Genomic DNA, 16,693 nt, shown 5'->3' on the forward strand with positions numbered 1-16,693 from the left:
AAACACCTTTCAATGGAGGCCCTAGGAGAAAAGTGTTACAGTTAAAAAGTCATATAGTATGTCATACAATACAGTACAATATAATATAATACAATTCAGTGTAATACAACACAAGCCAAAATGCTTTGGAGCTTTTCTCGACGGGCCACCGCTGATAATGGGCTCCTACCCATTCGGACTTTCCTGATAATCAAATGTCAATAAATAAATAAATAAATAAATGAATTAATTAGTTAATACTAAAAACAGCAAATGTTAAATATCATATAATATAGAAAAAAATAGTATATAAAGGAAAAAAAACATATATTCTGGATATCTTTATATTCCACAAAGTTACATTTCAATGTTACTATAGCAATGATAAGTTAAATGATCTAATGATAATCATGATAAGTCCCATAAATACTAAGTTTTATGATTTGTAAACAATTTACAATTTATCAGTAATATCTCATTCTTCTATTGTATCAGCAGCAGTTTATTCATTGTGTGCTTTCATTTGAGGCAATTTTGGCTGTTTTGATTGTTGAAATGTCTACAGAAATATAAGAATGATGACAATATACATAATTAGTAAATGAACAGTTAATTTCTTTCAAGTTATGCTAGATGGAGGTTGTGTATTGATGCAGTTGTATTACTCATCATGTAAACTTTAAGATGAAATATTTAATTAGAGTACATGTAAAATAGTTTTGCAATTGTTAATCTAAATATGAAATGTCAGTATTAGATGCCCAGAATCATCACTAGGATGACCTTGCTGAGTAGCTATTTTGCAGCTGTAGTAATGCACTTCAGTTTATGTGCCTGACATGGACACAATGAGCCCTTTTTTCTCTACCCATTGTCCTACCTGCTGCATGGTTTCCTAAATCCAGATTCCTCCATTTTGTTTCTGGAGTAGAGTTCAAACTTGGGAAGCACAAGGTGCAGGCTTTGATTCTAGGTTGGGGGGGTGGCTTGGCATGTAATGGTTTGCAGACTGATTTGCCTAGAATTTACTTTACTTACCTATGAACCTGTTGTATGGCTCTGGTCCTTTCCCTGCCATATTCCAGGCTCATTTTGAAACCAAGTTCATCTGGGCTACAGAAAGATGGACTGTCCAGCAATGATGTTATTGATAATGTGGGCTGGCCATCATCAATAGCATCGTTGCTTTGTGCTACAGCTTTTTCTCCTTAGTGAAAATTAGCCTTTTAATTACACAAGCCTGTCAGCTGGAGCTGAAAAGTTCATATGGTTAGCAGTACTTTTTAGGAACCCTGCGCAATACAGGGAAAATAGACATGGCATACTACATCACATTAACCACAATGTCAAGAAAAATAGGCATGGCATACTACATCACATTAACCACAATGTCAGGGAAAATAGACATGGCATACTACATCACATTAACCACAATGTCAAGGAAAATAGACATGGCATACATACTCCACAAGAACAATTCTAGATATAAAGCTATTTACAAGAAAAATTAATTTAGAAGTAATGGCTTTAAGGGCAGGAATGGAAAAACAAGGAATGAAAGGAGATGGACTAACTAGAAAATCGACATATAATCCCCCCTTTTACCTCAAATAAAAAATTTTGAGAATATTTTAGTAGAAGGGATGAGGAGCAAAAGTAATAAAGTATGGTGTAATGAAAATTTAACTGTAGAAGAAAAGGTAGTCCTAAAAGAATTAAGTGGTGACGTCACAGTCAGGGTCATGAAACCTGACAAGGGAGGGGGAATTGTCATTATGGATAAATTGATATATGATGGAAAGATGAACGCAATTTTGAGGAATGAGAACATCTATACTATAGTATCCCTGAATGAGGTAAATGTAGCATACAAAAGAATAGATAACTTGTTAGAGGATTTACTCACTAAGGAAGTAATAGACATGAAAATTTTCAAGTATTTAGAAGTGAATAAACCCAGAATAGCTACAATATTCGGGATACCTAAAATCCATAAAAATAAGGATGACCCCCCCCTAAGGCCAATAGTTTCGGCAGGTGGCTCTAAAACTGAAGCAATGGCTAAATTTGTTGACTACAAGTGTAAACACATTTGGGTCAACAATGAAATTATACTAAAGGACTCCTGGGACTTTTTGAGCCTATTAAAGCCTGAACATTATAGGGAGGATATGTTATTCGTGACAATTGATGTCATTGATTTATTTAGTTGCATCCCCTACCAGGAAGGGATAGAAATGTTCGAAGAGAGCATTTTTGAAGACAAAAAATTAAAACAAAAGGACAAAATAGCTTGTGTAGCACTTATGGATTATGTGTTGAAATTCAATTTTATTATGTTCCAAGGGGAGTATTATCAACAAAAATCTGGAGTGGCTATGGGGGTGACATGTGCCCCCACGTATGCCAACATTGTTTTATTAAAATGGGAAGAAAAATATATAGTTAACAGTGAATATAAACAATATTGGTTAACATACCACAGATTTTTGGACGATATAGTGTTACTTTGGACAGGGGGGCTTGACAAATTTTTAGAATTTTTTAATATATCAGTGGAACTACTAACTTCTTGAGATTTACATACTCTACTAGTTTAGAAACACTAAAATATTTAGATATAGAGTTATACAAAAGAGATGGAAAATATGAAACTAAAGTGCATAGAAAGGAGACATGTCAATTCCTATTTGCACTACGACAGTGCCCACCCCTGCATAGTGAAAAGAATATTGTCAAGGGGCAATTTGTCAGGGGGTCTAGAATGACCAGTTGGGACTACGATTTCGAAGTAGAGTGTAAAGTCCTAGAAAAAAATGTTCTTGGAACGTGGTTATCCTGCAGAATTTATTAGTAAAATAAGGAATGAAGTGGAAAAAGGAAGGCAGGAGAGATTTAAGCCAATTTTGGGGAGAGGGATTAACAATGAGAATCAAAATGATGTTAACAAGAACAAAATAGGTCAACAAACATACAAAAGAAGTTTAGTAGTAGAATACAACGCTTCCAATAGGAAAGTAAAGGAATTTTTAAACAGGGAATGGAATAAATTCTCGTTTTAACGGATATGGAAGAGATTACTAAAATGGAACCAAAAGTAGTTTATAGAAACTCTTGTAGCCTAAAAAATTTGATGGAAAGGAATGGACATAGTAAAAATAAAGGGAATAGAAATAAAGTAGGAACATACAAGTGTGGCAGGTGCCACCAATGTTAAATACATTATAAACAGGGAGAAGTATATATTGAAAGCAGAATGAGATGGTTAGGCAGTAAAGGTTTTTTTAACTGTGATAGTAGAGGGGTCGTGTATCTTGTTATCTGTCAGTCCTGTCAGTCTTTTTATGTAGGGAAGACAGAAAGACAACTGAAAAGAAAGATATACGAACATTCTTATGACATCACAAAAAAGAAAAACACAAATGCATTGTATAGGCATTCTATTTCCTGCACTAAATTTAAATATGAATTTTTTGTTCTGGATCAAGTTAAACCAGACATTAGAGGTGGCCTGTGGGAAGAAATATTAGAAAGTAGGGAGCTTTGGTGGCAGGTCAACCTCGATGCAGGAAATAAAGCAGGAATGAATGACTTTATATCAATTTCTTCTCTGTTGAAATTAAAGGCTAATAACATGTGAAAAACCCAAACATGTAATTTTGTAAAATGAACACCAGATGGGGGTAGAATATACATGAAACATAGGTTTAAGGAAATCTTTATTGATACACACACACAGGAAACAAATATATAGTCTTCACATACCTGAGTTTTTAAACTAATTTATTTAAGATATTTTTAATGAGATGTTTTATAATAATTTATTAGTAAATTATTCATGAATGTTTATTATATGTATTTTAATTTAAATTATTTATATAAATAAATGATGTGGAATGATGAAGTTCAGCACAAGACACTTTCAGAGAGTAGGCATTAATATTTATGAGATGTAAAGGGAGATTTGTTAGTTTAAACTGAAGGAGATGTATTTCATTGGATTAACAATTAAACAGGTGACTTAGAGATTATTTAAATGGCTTTTTGAGTCAAAAATGGTTGTCTGATGAAGTCCTGTATGTAGGATGAAAACGCATGTATTTATTTTTTCTTGGTGAATAAAAGCGTTAATTTCACTGGCGCTCTGTGATTTTGGTGTTGACACTATAGAGGAGAAGACCGTGGTCCAAGGCGTTCTTTTTGTTGGTTTATTGGAGTTTTAGACAATGCCAGGGAAAATAGACATGGCATACTACATCACATTAACCACAATGTCGGAGAAACTAGACATGGCATACTACATCACATTAACCACAATGTCAGGGAAAATAGACATGGCATACTACATTACATTAACCACAATGCCAGGGAAAATAGACATGGCATACTACATCACATTAACCACAATATCAGGGAAAACAGACATGGCATACTACATCACATTAACCACAATGTTAGGGAAAATAGACATGGCATACTACATCGCATTAACCACAATGCCAGGGAAAATAGACATGGCATACTTCATCACATTAACCACAATGCCAGGGAAAATAGACATGGCATACTACATCACATTAACCACAATGTTAGGGAAAATAGACATGGCATACTACATCACATTAACCACAATGTCAGGGAAAATAGACATGACATACACAATGTCAGGGAAAATAGACATGGCATACTACATCATATTAACCACAATGTCCAGTAGACGGTAGAAACAGTGCACTCTGGCCAGCTTAATATGAAAGCGTCAGTGCTAGTTCTCCTAAATAAAATAGAATAAAATGTAAAAAAGATCAGGTTAAAGCACTAGCAGAGAAGAATTGTATGTACAGAGAGCAGTAAAACCTTTTTAAGATTTCCTCTTGCACTCTCAGAAAAAAGCTTTGTTTGCATGTGATTGGGTGTATATTTTGCCAAAGTGTGTGTGTGTGTGTGTGTGTGTGTGTGTGTGTGTGTGTGTGTGTGTGTGTGTGTGTGTGTGTGTGTGTGTGTGTGTGTGTGTGTGTGTGTGTGTGTGTGTGTGTAAATCCCAGAAGACTGACCAACTGACCACACAATATTAAAACACAAAACCCTGAATGAACTTCAAACATGTTCTATGCAGGTGGACTAGAAGCCTGCACCCTGCACACCCTCTGCTACTTCCAACTCCAAGAGAGTGCTGCAGTATTGATAGGGCAAAAAGCCAGTCCCTGCTCTATAATAATATCATACAATAAGTTACTGTCTTTTATTTTTACTTCTGAAAACCCAGTAGCACGTGTATTTGACTTTTTGCCTTTTACCTTTTCTGGTCAATTTTCTGGGATTCAAAATTATGGCCGTTTGAAGTAATAAATGCATCCTATCTCTAGCTATTTATATGTGTGTATGAATATAAATATATATATGTGTCTATATCTATGCCTGTCTATATCTATATCAATAGCTATATACAGTATATATGTGTGTATACATATATATATATATATATATATATATATATATATATATATATATATATGGGTTCACTATAGAATCCCGAAATACTAAAATCCTGAATTTCAGTATTTTGAAATTCTATAGCCGAAAGTTTTGAATCGCGAAACACCAGAAGCGCAAAATGCAAAATACCGAAGTTCGGAGCTTCTGGTGTTGTAGTGTGTGAATGGATAGGTGTAAGTTCAGGTAAGTATGTATGAGTGTGTTGGTAAGGGGCTTTAGTGTATGTTAGTGTGTGTTTTGGCTGTGATGTGTGTGTGTACAAGGGGCTGTGAAATGAGTGGGTGTGAGTTACCTTTGTGTGCATGATTGTGCGATCTCCGAGTTAGTATATATAAGTAGGGGGGTGGGGGGGGGGTGAGTGTAGGATTGCATGTTTGATTGTGGGGGGGAGATTGTGTATATGTGTGTGGTGTATTTGTAGTGTAGGCTCACGATTTTAAATTTCGCGGTTATGGGATTTCAGGATTTAAAGCTTTCGGGCATAGAATTTTGAAATACTGAAATTTGGGATTTCAGTATTTCTGGATTCTATAGTGAACCCATATATATATATCTATATCTATATCTATATCTATATATATATATATATATATATATATATATATATATATATGTATATATATATATATATATATATATATATAATATATATATATATATATATATATAATATATATATCTATATATATAGATATATATATATATATATATATATATATATATATATATATATATAATATATATATATATATATATATATATATATATATCTATATATATATGTGTGTGTGTGTGTGTGCGCATTCCTGTATTCCTGTAGATGCCCTTCCTTATCACTGTTGCAATATTCTTTACATCTGGGATAGGCTGTTAAAGATAGATGAATATCCAGGCAACATACCAAAGCCTTTACACCTCCCTGGTGCTATACATCAGACATATGTCTTACATCCATGGTGAAAGGTATTTATGTGACATACAAGTGCCAAATCTTCAGATCTTCTATGTCAGCAGTTCAAACACTACATTGAATTTGGCCTACAAGATGTTCACCAAGTTGATTTGGCTTCAGAGCCTTCTAAAGATAAGTGCCCTGTTGAGGTCTCTTCCTTCATCTCTTTCTTCTTTGGAATTTATCCTTTTACGTGTCATCCAGAAAGGGAAAATGTGAGTATGGGAGGCAGATTTCTCATAAAGATAGACATGAGCATTGTTTTCTTTTTGTTTGGGTGCTATGTATGATCATACTCAGTGTGAGATCTGTCAGGAATTTGTCCCTAAGAGTTTCTGCAGTTGTTTATCTTCCCTTTCCATTTATTTGGAGAACAAGTGCCCAAAATATTTAGCTCAGAGTACCATGGCCTCTGTATCCACCCACACCAACATTCAACCACCATTTAAGAAAAAAGCCAAACAAGCATTTCCTAATTCTATGGATATCCAACCACCCTGGACATCTCAGTCTTGGATGAAGAACCCAAGTAGTGTTCGATGCCTACATCAGCTCCCTCTGTCGCAACCCTATTGGAGGCCAAAATGGGGCAGCCTACCCACATGTCCACCGAGACTGCTCTTATGCCTGCTGCACATGTGGAGGAAGAACCACAACTAATTATTTTGTAGGGGTCTAGGGGTATTCCCCAAATGCTGTTAGGGAAGAGGTGCCTTGTTCTCTCATTGAATCTCAGTAGAGATCTGAACCTCCTAGATTTGTTAGCACTGATGTTCCTTTATAAAAGAAGCAGAAGACCAAGCATGCTGTCCCTGTGGCTAAGAATCCACACTAGGAATGGCAGTAGTTTACTCAGGGGCTTTTCAATGCCCTATGGCCCTAAAGCCACATCAATGATTATCTTATCTTACTTCTGTTCCTTGGTCTTCACCTCCTTTCAAACATCCTAGGGAATTTTATTCCTCTGAAGAAGAGTTGAATTCAGACTCTGGTGAGGGGTTATTGGCATACTGTCATAGATACTCTCTCCTCTTGCCTTAGGATCTGTAAAAGAGGATTCATTTTCTCCTGATTCCCCTATGGAGGAATTGTTCTTTGGAGATACTGTAGTTCATATGATGGAACACTTTAAGTGGGATTGTTTCCAGGTTTCTGACATTTGAAAGATATACTATGAACTCTCAGAAATAAATTCTCCTCGTCCTTCTGCTGTCCGTCCAGTTTGGATGCCCTTCTGGACACTTTCTCTTCAGCTTATCAAGCCCCTGATTCCTAGCCTCCTGCCTTAAAAAGCCTGAAAGGTTCTATAAAGTTCCTGAAGCCCAAAAGTTTTTTTGTAGAAAAGCCCTCATACTGATCTGGCTATTATTTTTATGACTATTGATAAACCATCAAAGTTGCTTTCCTCCTCTGGGCTGTTACCTTCTGATAAGGACAGTCATGCTATGGGGGAAAAAGTGTATACATCTGCTACCTTACCTTTTAAGGCTATTAACTACCACCCCACATAACTAGATATGTATTGGCTCTTCTTTCTAAGCTGTGTGGCATTCTCTCTGATATGGATGACTCTTAAGGCGAAGACTTCTGCCCTTTCCCTTTTGAGTTCTGCTTCTCATATGGCTTTCCATACTACTAAATGCATCTATGATGCTGTGGAGGTCTCATCTAGGGCTGTTGCATCTTGATCTATGATAAGGAGGTATTCTTGGTTACACCTACAGGCTGTTCCTGAGGACATTAAGGCTAAATTACTTTATTCTGCTTTGGACAATCAGAATCTCTTTGGCACTGCAGCTTCTGAGCTGTTTAAGACCCTACAACACAAGGGTAAAGTTATGCAGGATCTGAATCACATCTTTCTTTCTCCTGTTGTTAAATTTCAGAGAAATTATCCACCTATACCTTCCTTTGTCTACAGACAACACAGATAGTCTTCTATTGGTAAAAAAAAGATTCCAAAATATTTTTTCCTGATAAGCCTTCTCATGGTATGAAAGATCAAAAACCTGGTTTCCCTGACAAATCTGCTTCTATTTGACATTCAACCTCTTCTAGCCTCTGGCTAGATTCCTCTCCCCGCCTCTCTCTCTCTCTCAGGTTAACTCTATCTTTTCCTGTCTGGCAACAGGTCACCACAGATTATTGAATGCTTTCCATCATCCAGAAGGGTTATTTTATGCTTTGGAAGTCTCTTCCCCCTTTCTCAGACCTTCACCAACCTCCACCTTGTCAGATGAATCATTTTCCCTTTGCAGCAGGCCAAGGATTTTACTTCAGGATGCTTCTAGTACCCAATAGGGAAGGGTTTTTGAGACCCATTTTAGATCTCTCTTTTCTCAACACCTCTCTAAAAGTTCCTTTATTCAGGATGTTGTCTCTCCAGACACTGTTTCCTCTGTTAACTTCCTCAAGCTTTTCTGGTGTCTCTGGATTTGAAGGATGCTTACCTCCATATTCCTATTCACCCTCTCTTCAGTAAGTTTTTACATTTCTCTGTTTTTTCCCTCATATTATCAGTTCTCTGCTTTGCCTTTTGGCCTTTCTACAGCTCCAAGAGTCTTTGCCAAATGTTTGGTCTCAGTAGTAGCTTTCTGCAGACTTCAGGGAATTCAGATATTCCCTTATTTAGATGACCTTTTGATTCAGGACATCTCTCAGTTGCTCCTTCTTTGGTATCTTCACTTCACTATGCTTCTTCTTTCCAGCATGAGGTTCATCTTAAATCTCAAAAAGTCTGTGTTGACTCCCTCGCAGAATCAACTGCTTTTGGGATGCAGGATTCAGACAATACCAAAGAAGGTTTGTCTCCCTCCACTCAAGATCCTTTCTTTGATTGCTTATTTTGAGTCTCTTCTCCCTCTTCCAGTCCTTCCTACAAGGGAATTTCTGCAGGCTCTAGAGTTCATGACATCCAATATTCCCATGGCTCCCTTCATCAATCTCCATATGAGAAAATGTCAGTGATATCTCGACTGTTTGGCTTCAGCATTGCCATCCTCTGGATTTTCCTGTTCCTTTCCCAAGCTCAAACTCCACTGGTGGGCTCACCAAATTTCCCTGAATCCAAGTCTATCTTTTCAGGTTCCTCTTCCAACACAGGAACTGTACAAGGATGCATCAGATCAAGGTTGGTGAGCTTCCTCCAACAGCCTCAAGGTCCAAGGGCTTTGGTTTCATCAGCAACTAGCAGACCATCTAGAAGATGAGATTTCTTATTCTGGCCCTTCATGCCTTCCACTCTCTTTGGGTTCAGTGCCCTCTAAGAATCTTCACAGACAATACCACAGCCACATGGTACATCAATAAACTGGGAGGCACAAAGTCTTACCTTCTTTGTAGGATTTTTTTCAGGCTTGGGACTTTGTGGTCCACCATTAGTAGTTTCTTCAGGTAGTTTACCTTCTCTCAGAGCACAGTCTTGTGGCAAACACTTTGAGCAGATCAAGGACAGGCCCTCACAAATGGATGCTTCACAGGGAGGTGTTATTGTACATAACATATCAGTGGGGTACTCATCATATTTTTACCTTCCCTGAGCAGAGTGTTTCCCCAGTTCTGTTCCAGAGTGCCACATCCTCTGGCTTGGAAAGTGCCAGATAGTATATTTCTTGGAAGAGGATGGTTCTGTATACCTTCCACCTCTTGCTCTGCTATCAAACATCCTGCACAAAATCATGTGAGACTGGCCCCAAATCTTGTTGCTGACTCAGTTTTTGCCCAGACAGCACTGGTTCCCCCTTCTATTTCATCTGAGCAGGGGCAATCATCACAAGTTACATCACAGGATCTTCTCATGCAGGACAAGATCTGTCATACATCCTCACTTGCCCACTTCTTTAGTTGACTCTCTGGGTGAGAGGGTTTTGATTCCTTTTAGATACCTTTTTTCTGAGGACATGCTTCAGGTTTTGTAGAAGACCAGAAAACCCACTATTAGAAAATCCTATATGGCTAAATGGAAGAGATTTTCTGTCTGGTATCTTAAACATGATCTGGAACCCATTTCTATGGGTATTCCTGCTGTCATTTCTTATGTATGTGAGTTGCTCAATTCTGGTCTGGGATATTCATCTGCTAAAGCTCATCTGTCAGCTGTTTCTGCTTGCCAGCCTTTGAATCTGCCCTTTGCTTCTTGCTTTGAAGTCAAACCATTTTTGAAAGGGCTCCTTCATATTAAGCCCCAAGAATGCCTAACCCTCCTTCTTGGGACCATTTTTTTCTTGAGAAATTATTTCATTTTCCTTTTGAGCCTACAGCTTCCTTTTCCTTGTTGCACTGATAGTGGTTCCTACTTCTGCGAAGGGAGCCCCTGGACTGTCTGCACTCCTGGCGAAACAGGGCCTCTCTTCATACTAATCCTTGTTTTTTGCCTAAGGTGGTTAATGATTTTTCCTTGGATCAAACAATTCCCCTGTCTTCTTTTTTCCTGTCTCCACAGAATGCTGGTGAGAGAATTCTTCACACCTTGGATTTACATAGACAGTTCAGGTATTACCTAGATAAGATAAAAGATATCATTAAATCTGAGCAACTTTTTGTTCTTTTCATTCCAGGACATTGGGTTTGGCTGTTTATAAGCAAACTTTCTCCTTCTGGATCTCTAAGGCCATTTGATTTTGCTATTCCTTTGACAGCAAGCAGATTTCTTCCTCTATTCATGCTCATTCTAACAGGGCAGTTGCTTCTTCTGTTGTTTTTTTCAAGGCTCTGGATACTAGATCCATTTTGGAAGCTATTACTTGGTCTTCTGTGCATACTTAAAAAAAAAAATTACAAGCTAGATGTTATTTTTAGGGCCATGGTGGGTTTTGCCAGGGCCATCCCTCTTAGGATCTTGGAGGGCTTCCTCCTCCCATCCTCTCTAGTAGCTTTTGTACTCTCCCAGATGTAAAAAGTACTGCAACAGTGATAAGGAAGGACATAGTACAGTAGTGTAAGAACGTACTATAACAGTAGATACATCATTTTTCATTGTTACAGTATTTTGTCCCCTCCTTCCCCCTGTTATTCTGTGATAACTTTATTCTGGCCAAGGGTTTTTCTGACTTTCTTTCCTTCTTCTTCCATTTCCTTCCTGGAAGTACAAGCTTTTGCTTTTCCTCTTGGGTTGCTCTGGTTCTTCTGGGGCAATTCAGTTCTAAAGATCTGGTACTGATATGTCACATATGTATCTTATTCCTTGAATGTAGGACATACATCTGACATACAGTGCCTGGAAGGTATAAAGGCTTTGGTATGTTTGCTAGATGTTCGGCTATCTTCTGTTGGATATTCCAGATATAAAGAATACTGCAACAGTAAAAAGTAGGACATCTACTGTTATGGTAAGTTCTTATACAACTGTACATTCATTAATGCATTTTCATTGAAACATCTACATCAGTATTGCATTCCATTTTACAATGTAAGTGAAGGGAAGCAGAGGGCTCATACATTTATCTTACAAGACTATCTGTTAAGTGTTGCTGTAGATGCAGCACGAGTAATATGGAATGAATTCTCATTGTCATTTAATTACACTATACATATCAGTTCTGCATCCTTTGCATAGATCAGAATATGAGATAAAGTGAACAAAGTGTTTATTTCTTTCACTTACACTACAATTCATCAGCAGTGATACTGTTCTATCAAGATCGAGTGACCGTGGGCTAAGGTAGGTTGCCTTTTTCTCTGCTGTTGTGCAATCTCGAAGTTTTTTTTTTTAATAGCTGCATGGGTGTAGGGTACAGGTGGGATTGATCTCTGTAAAAACATTTGTTTCACATGTATCAATATTTCCATCAGCCATCAATTATCTTTGTTTTTTACACAGTTGTATGATGCATGCCCACAACACGGCAGCATATGTGTGTACTAGGACAGATGCTGCAAACTGAGCAACTCTGAATAAATAAATAAACAAACAAACAAACAAATAAAGGTTCTCAGTGGAAAAAAAAGCTTAAAAAGAAGACTGAGGGACTGCAGCCTAGCAGCCCAATAGCACCTGCCACCTCTGAAGCAGAGATATTTCACTTTAAGACTAACATTACTTTACTCATACCTGTAATACTAATAGTCAGTGTGTAGAGTATTACTTTATCTTTTTCAAACTTCCTTCCAATATTTTAGTTATTTATTTTTATTTTATTTTACATTTGTTTACCGGGATGGTCTGACTGGATATATGTCCATTTTCAGCGGGGGCCCAGGGAGAAAAGCTCCAAGTTAGTAGATTATATTACATTAGTAACATTTACAAATTAACATAGCTTACAGTTTTCAGTAAGGTTACAAACATTTATAGACCATGGTAGGAATAGGGACAAATGAGCTTTGATAAAAAAATTGCCACTTTACTTGCAGCTCCAAAAAAAATCTCAGGGTTTGAAATATTCATTACAATTCCAGATTCTAATATCTGTTAATGTTCCTTTTTATCCACACTGTAGCACACTCTTTGATGCTACATTTTTGTAGGTGCCAAGGTATTGCAAATGGAAAATGACCTACTGTGGGGAGCAATGTTATTGCAATTCAGACGAATATGATGAAGGTTTCAGATAATTTTGAAATGATGTTCACTTCAGTTCCAGAAATAAAAAACTTGTTCTTGTCACACGTAATGCAAAAGGAGATAATCACACTAGCTGAGAATAATTTACACCATCTCTTAGCTACCTTTCTCTCTACCTCCCTACTCTTACACTACCACTCCTTACTTTACCCTCCTTTCTTACTTCCACACTTAACTCTTCCTTATCTCCTACCCTACTACAACTCAGATAAAATCTTTGCCTCTACTATTACATTTCCATTGTTTAATCAAATGTATTTGTGAATATTACTAATGTTTTTATTACTTTTCTTCTTTAAGGTTCTACTGTAAACTGGAAACTTTTTGTTTGCATTGTATAATGTTTTTATGGAGCTGTTTTGTCTCATATTGTATAAGGTCTTTATGGAGCTTTTCTCCCCAGGACTCCATTGAAAATGGGCTCTTCTCAGTCCAATGCATTATCCCAGTAAACAAACTGCAAATAAATAAAATACATTTAATGGAGAGGATCCTCTTGGGATAACTGGTAACATTTCTATTTGGAAAAGCAAATGAGCAAACCTAAGGCTGAGCCAGGTAGAAAACATTAACCGATATTAGAATCTGGAGTTGTAATGAATATTTCAAACACTGAGATCTTTTTTTGAGCTGCAAGTAAAGTTGTGGCAATTTTTTTTATCAAAGCTCATCTGTCCCTATATCTCCAAGTTAAATTTCTTCACTGCAGGGTCCTGAGTGACAGTGGAGTGTATGAGTTTACTATATTAGTAGGGGATCTGGAAAGTCAAACTCCACAGGAGACATGCAGGGAAAAAAAGTCCAGAGCTTTCTTTGTCAGGGACAAGTTTGTTTTTTTTTTGTTTTTTTTTTTTTTTGTGAATATCTGATTCTGTCTGTGATTACTCAATGTCATAATGACATGGGGAAGAAAGATGGAATCATATCAAGTAAAGTTTAAAGGTGTGATACTTTATTTTAGAGAAATCAGTCCACGGTTAAGATAAGTAACAAAACTGGAACAGCATTAAAAGAGAAACCATGATAGATTTAAAATGGTGTGTGATGTTTAATGTCCATGCCTTTGCATAAAATAAATACAACTTGAATGTTCCGTGAGAGCCTTGTTAGGAAAAGAGAAATGTGGTTAGCCACAAAATAACTGAATGGTTAAATATGTAACTTTGTGATGCTCCTATTAAATAATTTCATAATATTTACATTTGCCTTTTTACAGTGCTATTTCTTTACAATAGAATTTGGACTTTGCAAACAAGATGGGCATACACGTGCATATGGAGCAGGACTTTTGTCTTCTATTGGAGAGTTAAAGGTGTAGTAACAACAACTTGACTTACATTTTTCTCTTTTTTTATCTTCATTACAGTATAGCAGCACTACTAATTGTATATATTTTTTAGCATGCACTATCGGATAAAGCAGTTGTAAAGCCTTTTGATCCAAAGACAACTTGCAAACAGGAGTGCCTTATTACCACCTTCCAGGATGTTTATTTTGTTTCAGAAAGTTTTGAAGAAGCCAAAGAAAAAATGAGGTAAACTATATAGCTGTTATTTTATAAATCAAACAACTAACTGTGTATACTTTTAGTGACGGATAATTTTGTTCAGTGATTGAATACCCCACACTACTAAACTGAAAACTATTAGTGATTAGGTAACAGGTCACCAGCTAGATGGTTAAAAGTAGTTATAAAAGAATGAAAACAGTTATGGTGGCTGTTTAAAAATACTATTCTGTTTTTCTTTTTCAGAGAGTTTGCAAGGACAATGAATCGTCCATTTTCTGTCTACTACAATCCGTACACTCAAAGTATAGAGATCCTAAAAGACACAAGAAGCATTGAAAATGTTGTCCAGGATCTGAAGAGTGAACTCAGTATTGTGTGTGATGCTTTAAGCAAAATGAACAGACATTTAGGCATTTGATACTGCACCATATATATATATATATATATATATATATATATATATATATATATATATATATATATATATATATATATATATATATAAAATCTGTCAGCTGTTTTTTGACATCAGCTGTGGTAAATCTGAAATTTAATCACTTCATTATAGCCTTCCATGTATAAACAACTACAAAAAGTAACATATTTTACTGTAACTATGAAATGTTTAGATTGAATCCTACCACTATTAAAAAGTTACAAAGACCTTATGGATTGTGCCATAACTAAAGTACTGACAAGTTATGTCAACATATTAATTCAAAATACAGCTAGAACCATTGATATTTCCTTTCCTTCTTTCATTTCTTTTCTTTTTTCTTCCCTTCTTTCTTCCATTTTCTTAAAAGAAAAGGTTTTATACAAAAATTGTATAAAACTTCTTCACAGATGATAACATCTTTTGTTACTGCTACTGTCCCAGTGGACAACCATGTTAGCTGCTTTATAATTTAAATATCCAATACAAGAGCATAAGTCTATTTTGTATTATATCTTTGCTTTTTTAGTATTAGTCACTGATGTCAAACTTTGCATAAAGCCTTGGAATTTTTCATTTCACATATTTTGTAACTCTGCATCCCTCATTAAACTAACTTGCAGATGAAAACGATGTTCACTTATGGAAAGATTAAAACATATCAGGACAAAAATATCTATCTGCCTATACATATACATGCTGCAAAATCCTCCCAGCAAGCACTGTGTGTTATAGATCTCAGACAGATATTATTATTCTTAAAATCCTATGTTTCTATAATATACATGTCTTTGTGACATAAAACACTGATCTGGGTAACAGAACATGCTGAATCTACCACATATGCAGGCTATTCACACCAGTGCTACTTTTATTTAAAAAGTAATAATAGATGCATTCAGTATGTGAATCTTTAGCCTGCATGGATTATTATTTAACAAGATACTTCATTCCCTAGTATTTGCATTAACTACTGACATTTTTCTTTTGGGGAGGGAAGCTTATATGTTAGTATTCTGGATGGTTGCTATGCATGGCCAAGTATTGTTTATATTTAAGGTATTTTACAGAGAATGACAGCATTGTCTTTTAGTAGACTTCCAATGCAGATGCTATTATGAAACTTCGACTTCCTTAAAGTTGATGCACTGAAAGGATGAAAAAAATGCTTGTAATTCAAAATGGTGAAAAAAAAATCATTTTTAGCCATTTTTTTGCAGAGGGCAAGACCTCCATACCTTGAAACTTATATATACCAATTCCATGGTTATACCCACTCAAAAAAGGAAGAAATATTCTGAAAACAAGTGAATCATTGTTGGCGCACACTTAGAAACTGCAGTCTGAAAATAATTTCCTATGGAAAACAGCATTTGGCGTTATGCTGTTTTTCTTTTTTTTCTGGGTGATACAGACGCTTGAGCAATTTCACCTTGAGCATATGTAGGGTAGCCTCCAATGCATATGAAGTTGTTTAATGCAATATTAGCATATTTCTGATACAGCATGTGACAATCTGAAGCTCACTGATAATTTAAAAGGTAAAATATGAGTATAACTTAAGCTTAGTAATACTGTGGTTTACATCAATGAAGCAACATGACTATATACTTTAACAGATCATTGGAGAGCATTTCATCTTAAAATGCAGGTACTAGATTATTTGTCCTATGTTATCTATACATTATGCTATGAGTATATGCATTTAACTACATCCTACAACCACAACAAATTATGTGCTTTGAAGGTAGAGAGCTA

At 36.1% G+C, this 16,693-nt stretch overlaps 1 protein-coding gene across 1 annotated transcript in view; it reads left to right on the top strand.

Annotated features, from left to right (window-relative positions):
• The window catches only part of TPH2 (tryptophan hydroxylase 2), a 471,178-nt gene extending 456,232 nt beyond the window's left edge, over positions 1-14,946 (top strand). The window contains exons 9-11 of the mRNA XM_044056995.1: positions 14,206-14,301; positions 14,390-14,523; positions 14,743-14,946. Of these exons, the coding sequence (XP_043912930.1) occupies positions 14,206-14,301; positions 14,390-14,523; positions 14,743-14,917 (405 nt within the window). The 3' untranslated portion in view covers positions 14,918-14,946. The remainder of the gene's footprint in view (positions 1-14,205; positions 14,302-14,389; positions 14,524-14,742) is intronic.
• Positions 14,947-16,693: the final 1,747 nt, after the last annotated feature.

Source organism: Protopterus annectens, chromosome 15.part0 (assembly GCF_019279795.1).
Source record: "Protopterus annectens isolate FY-2018-M chromosome 15.part0, PAN1.0, whole genome shotgun sequence".
Classification (NCBI taxonomy): Eukaryota; Metazoa; Chordata; order Ceratodontiformes; family Protopteridae; genus Protopterus; species Protopterus annectens.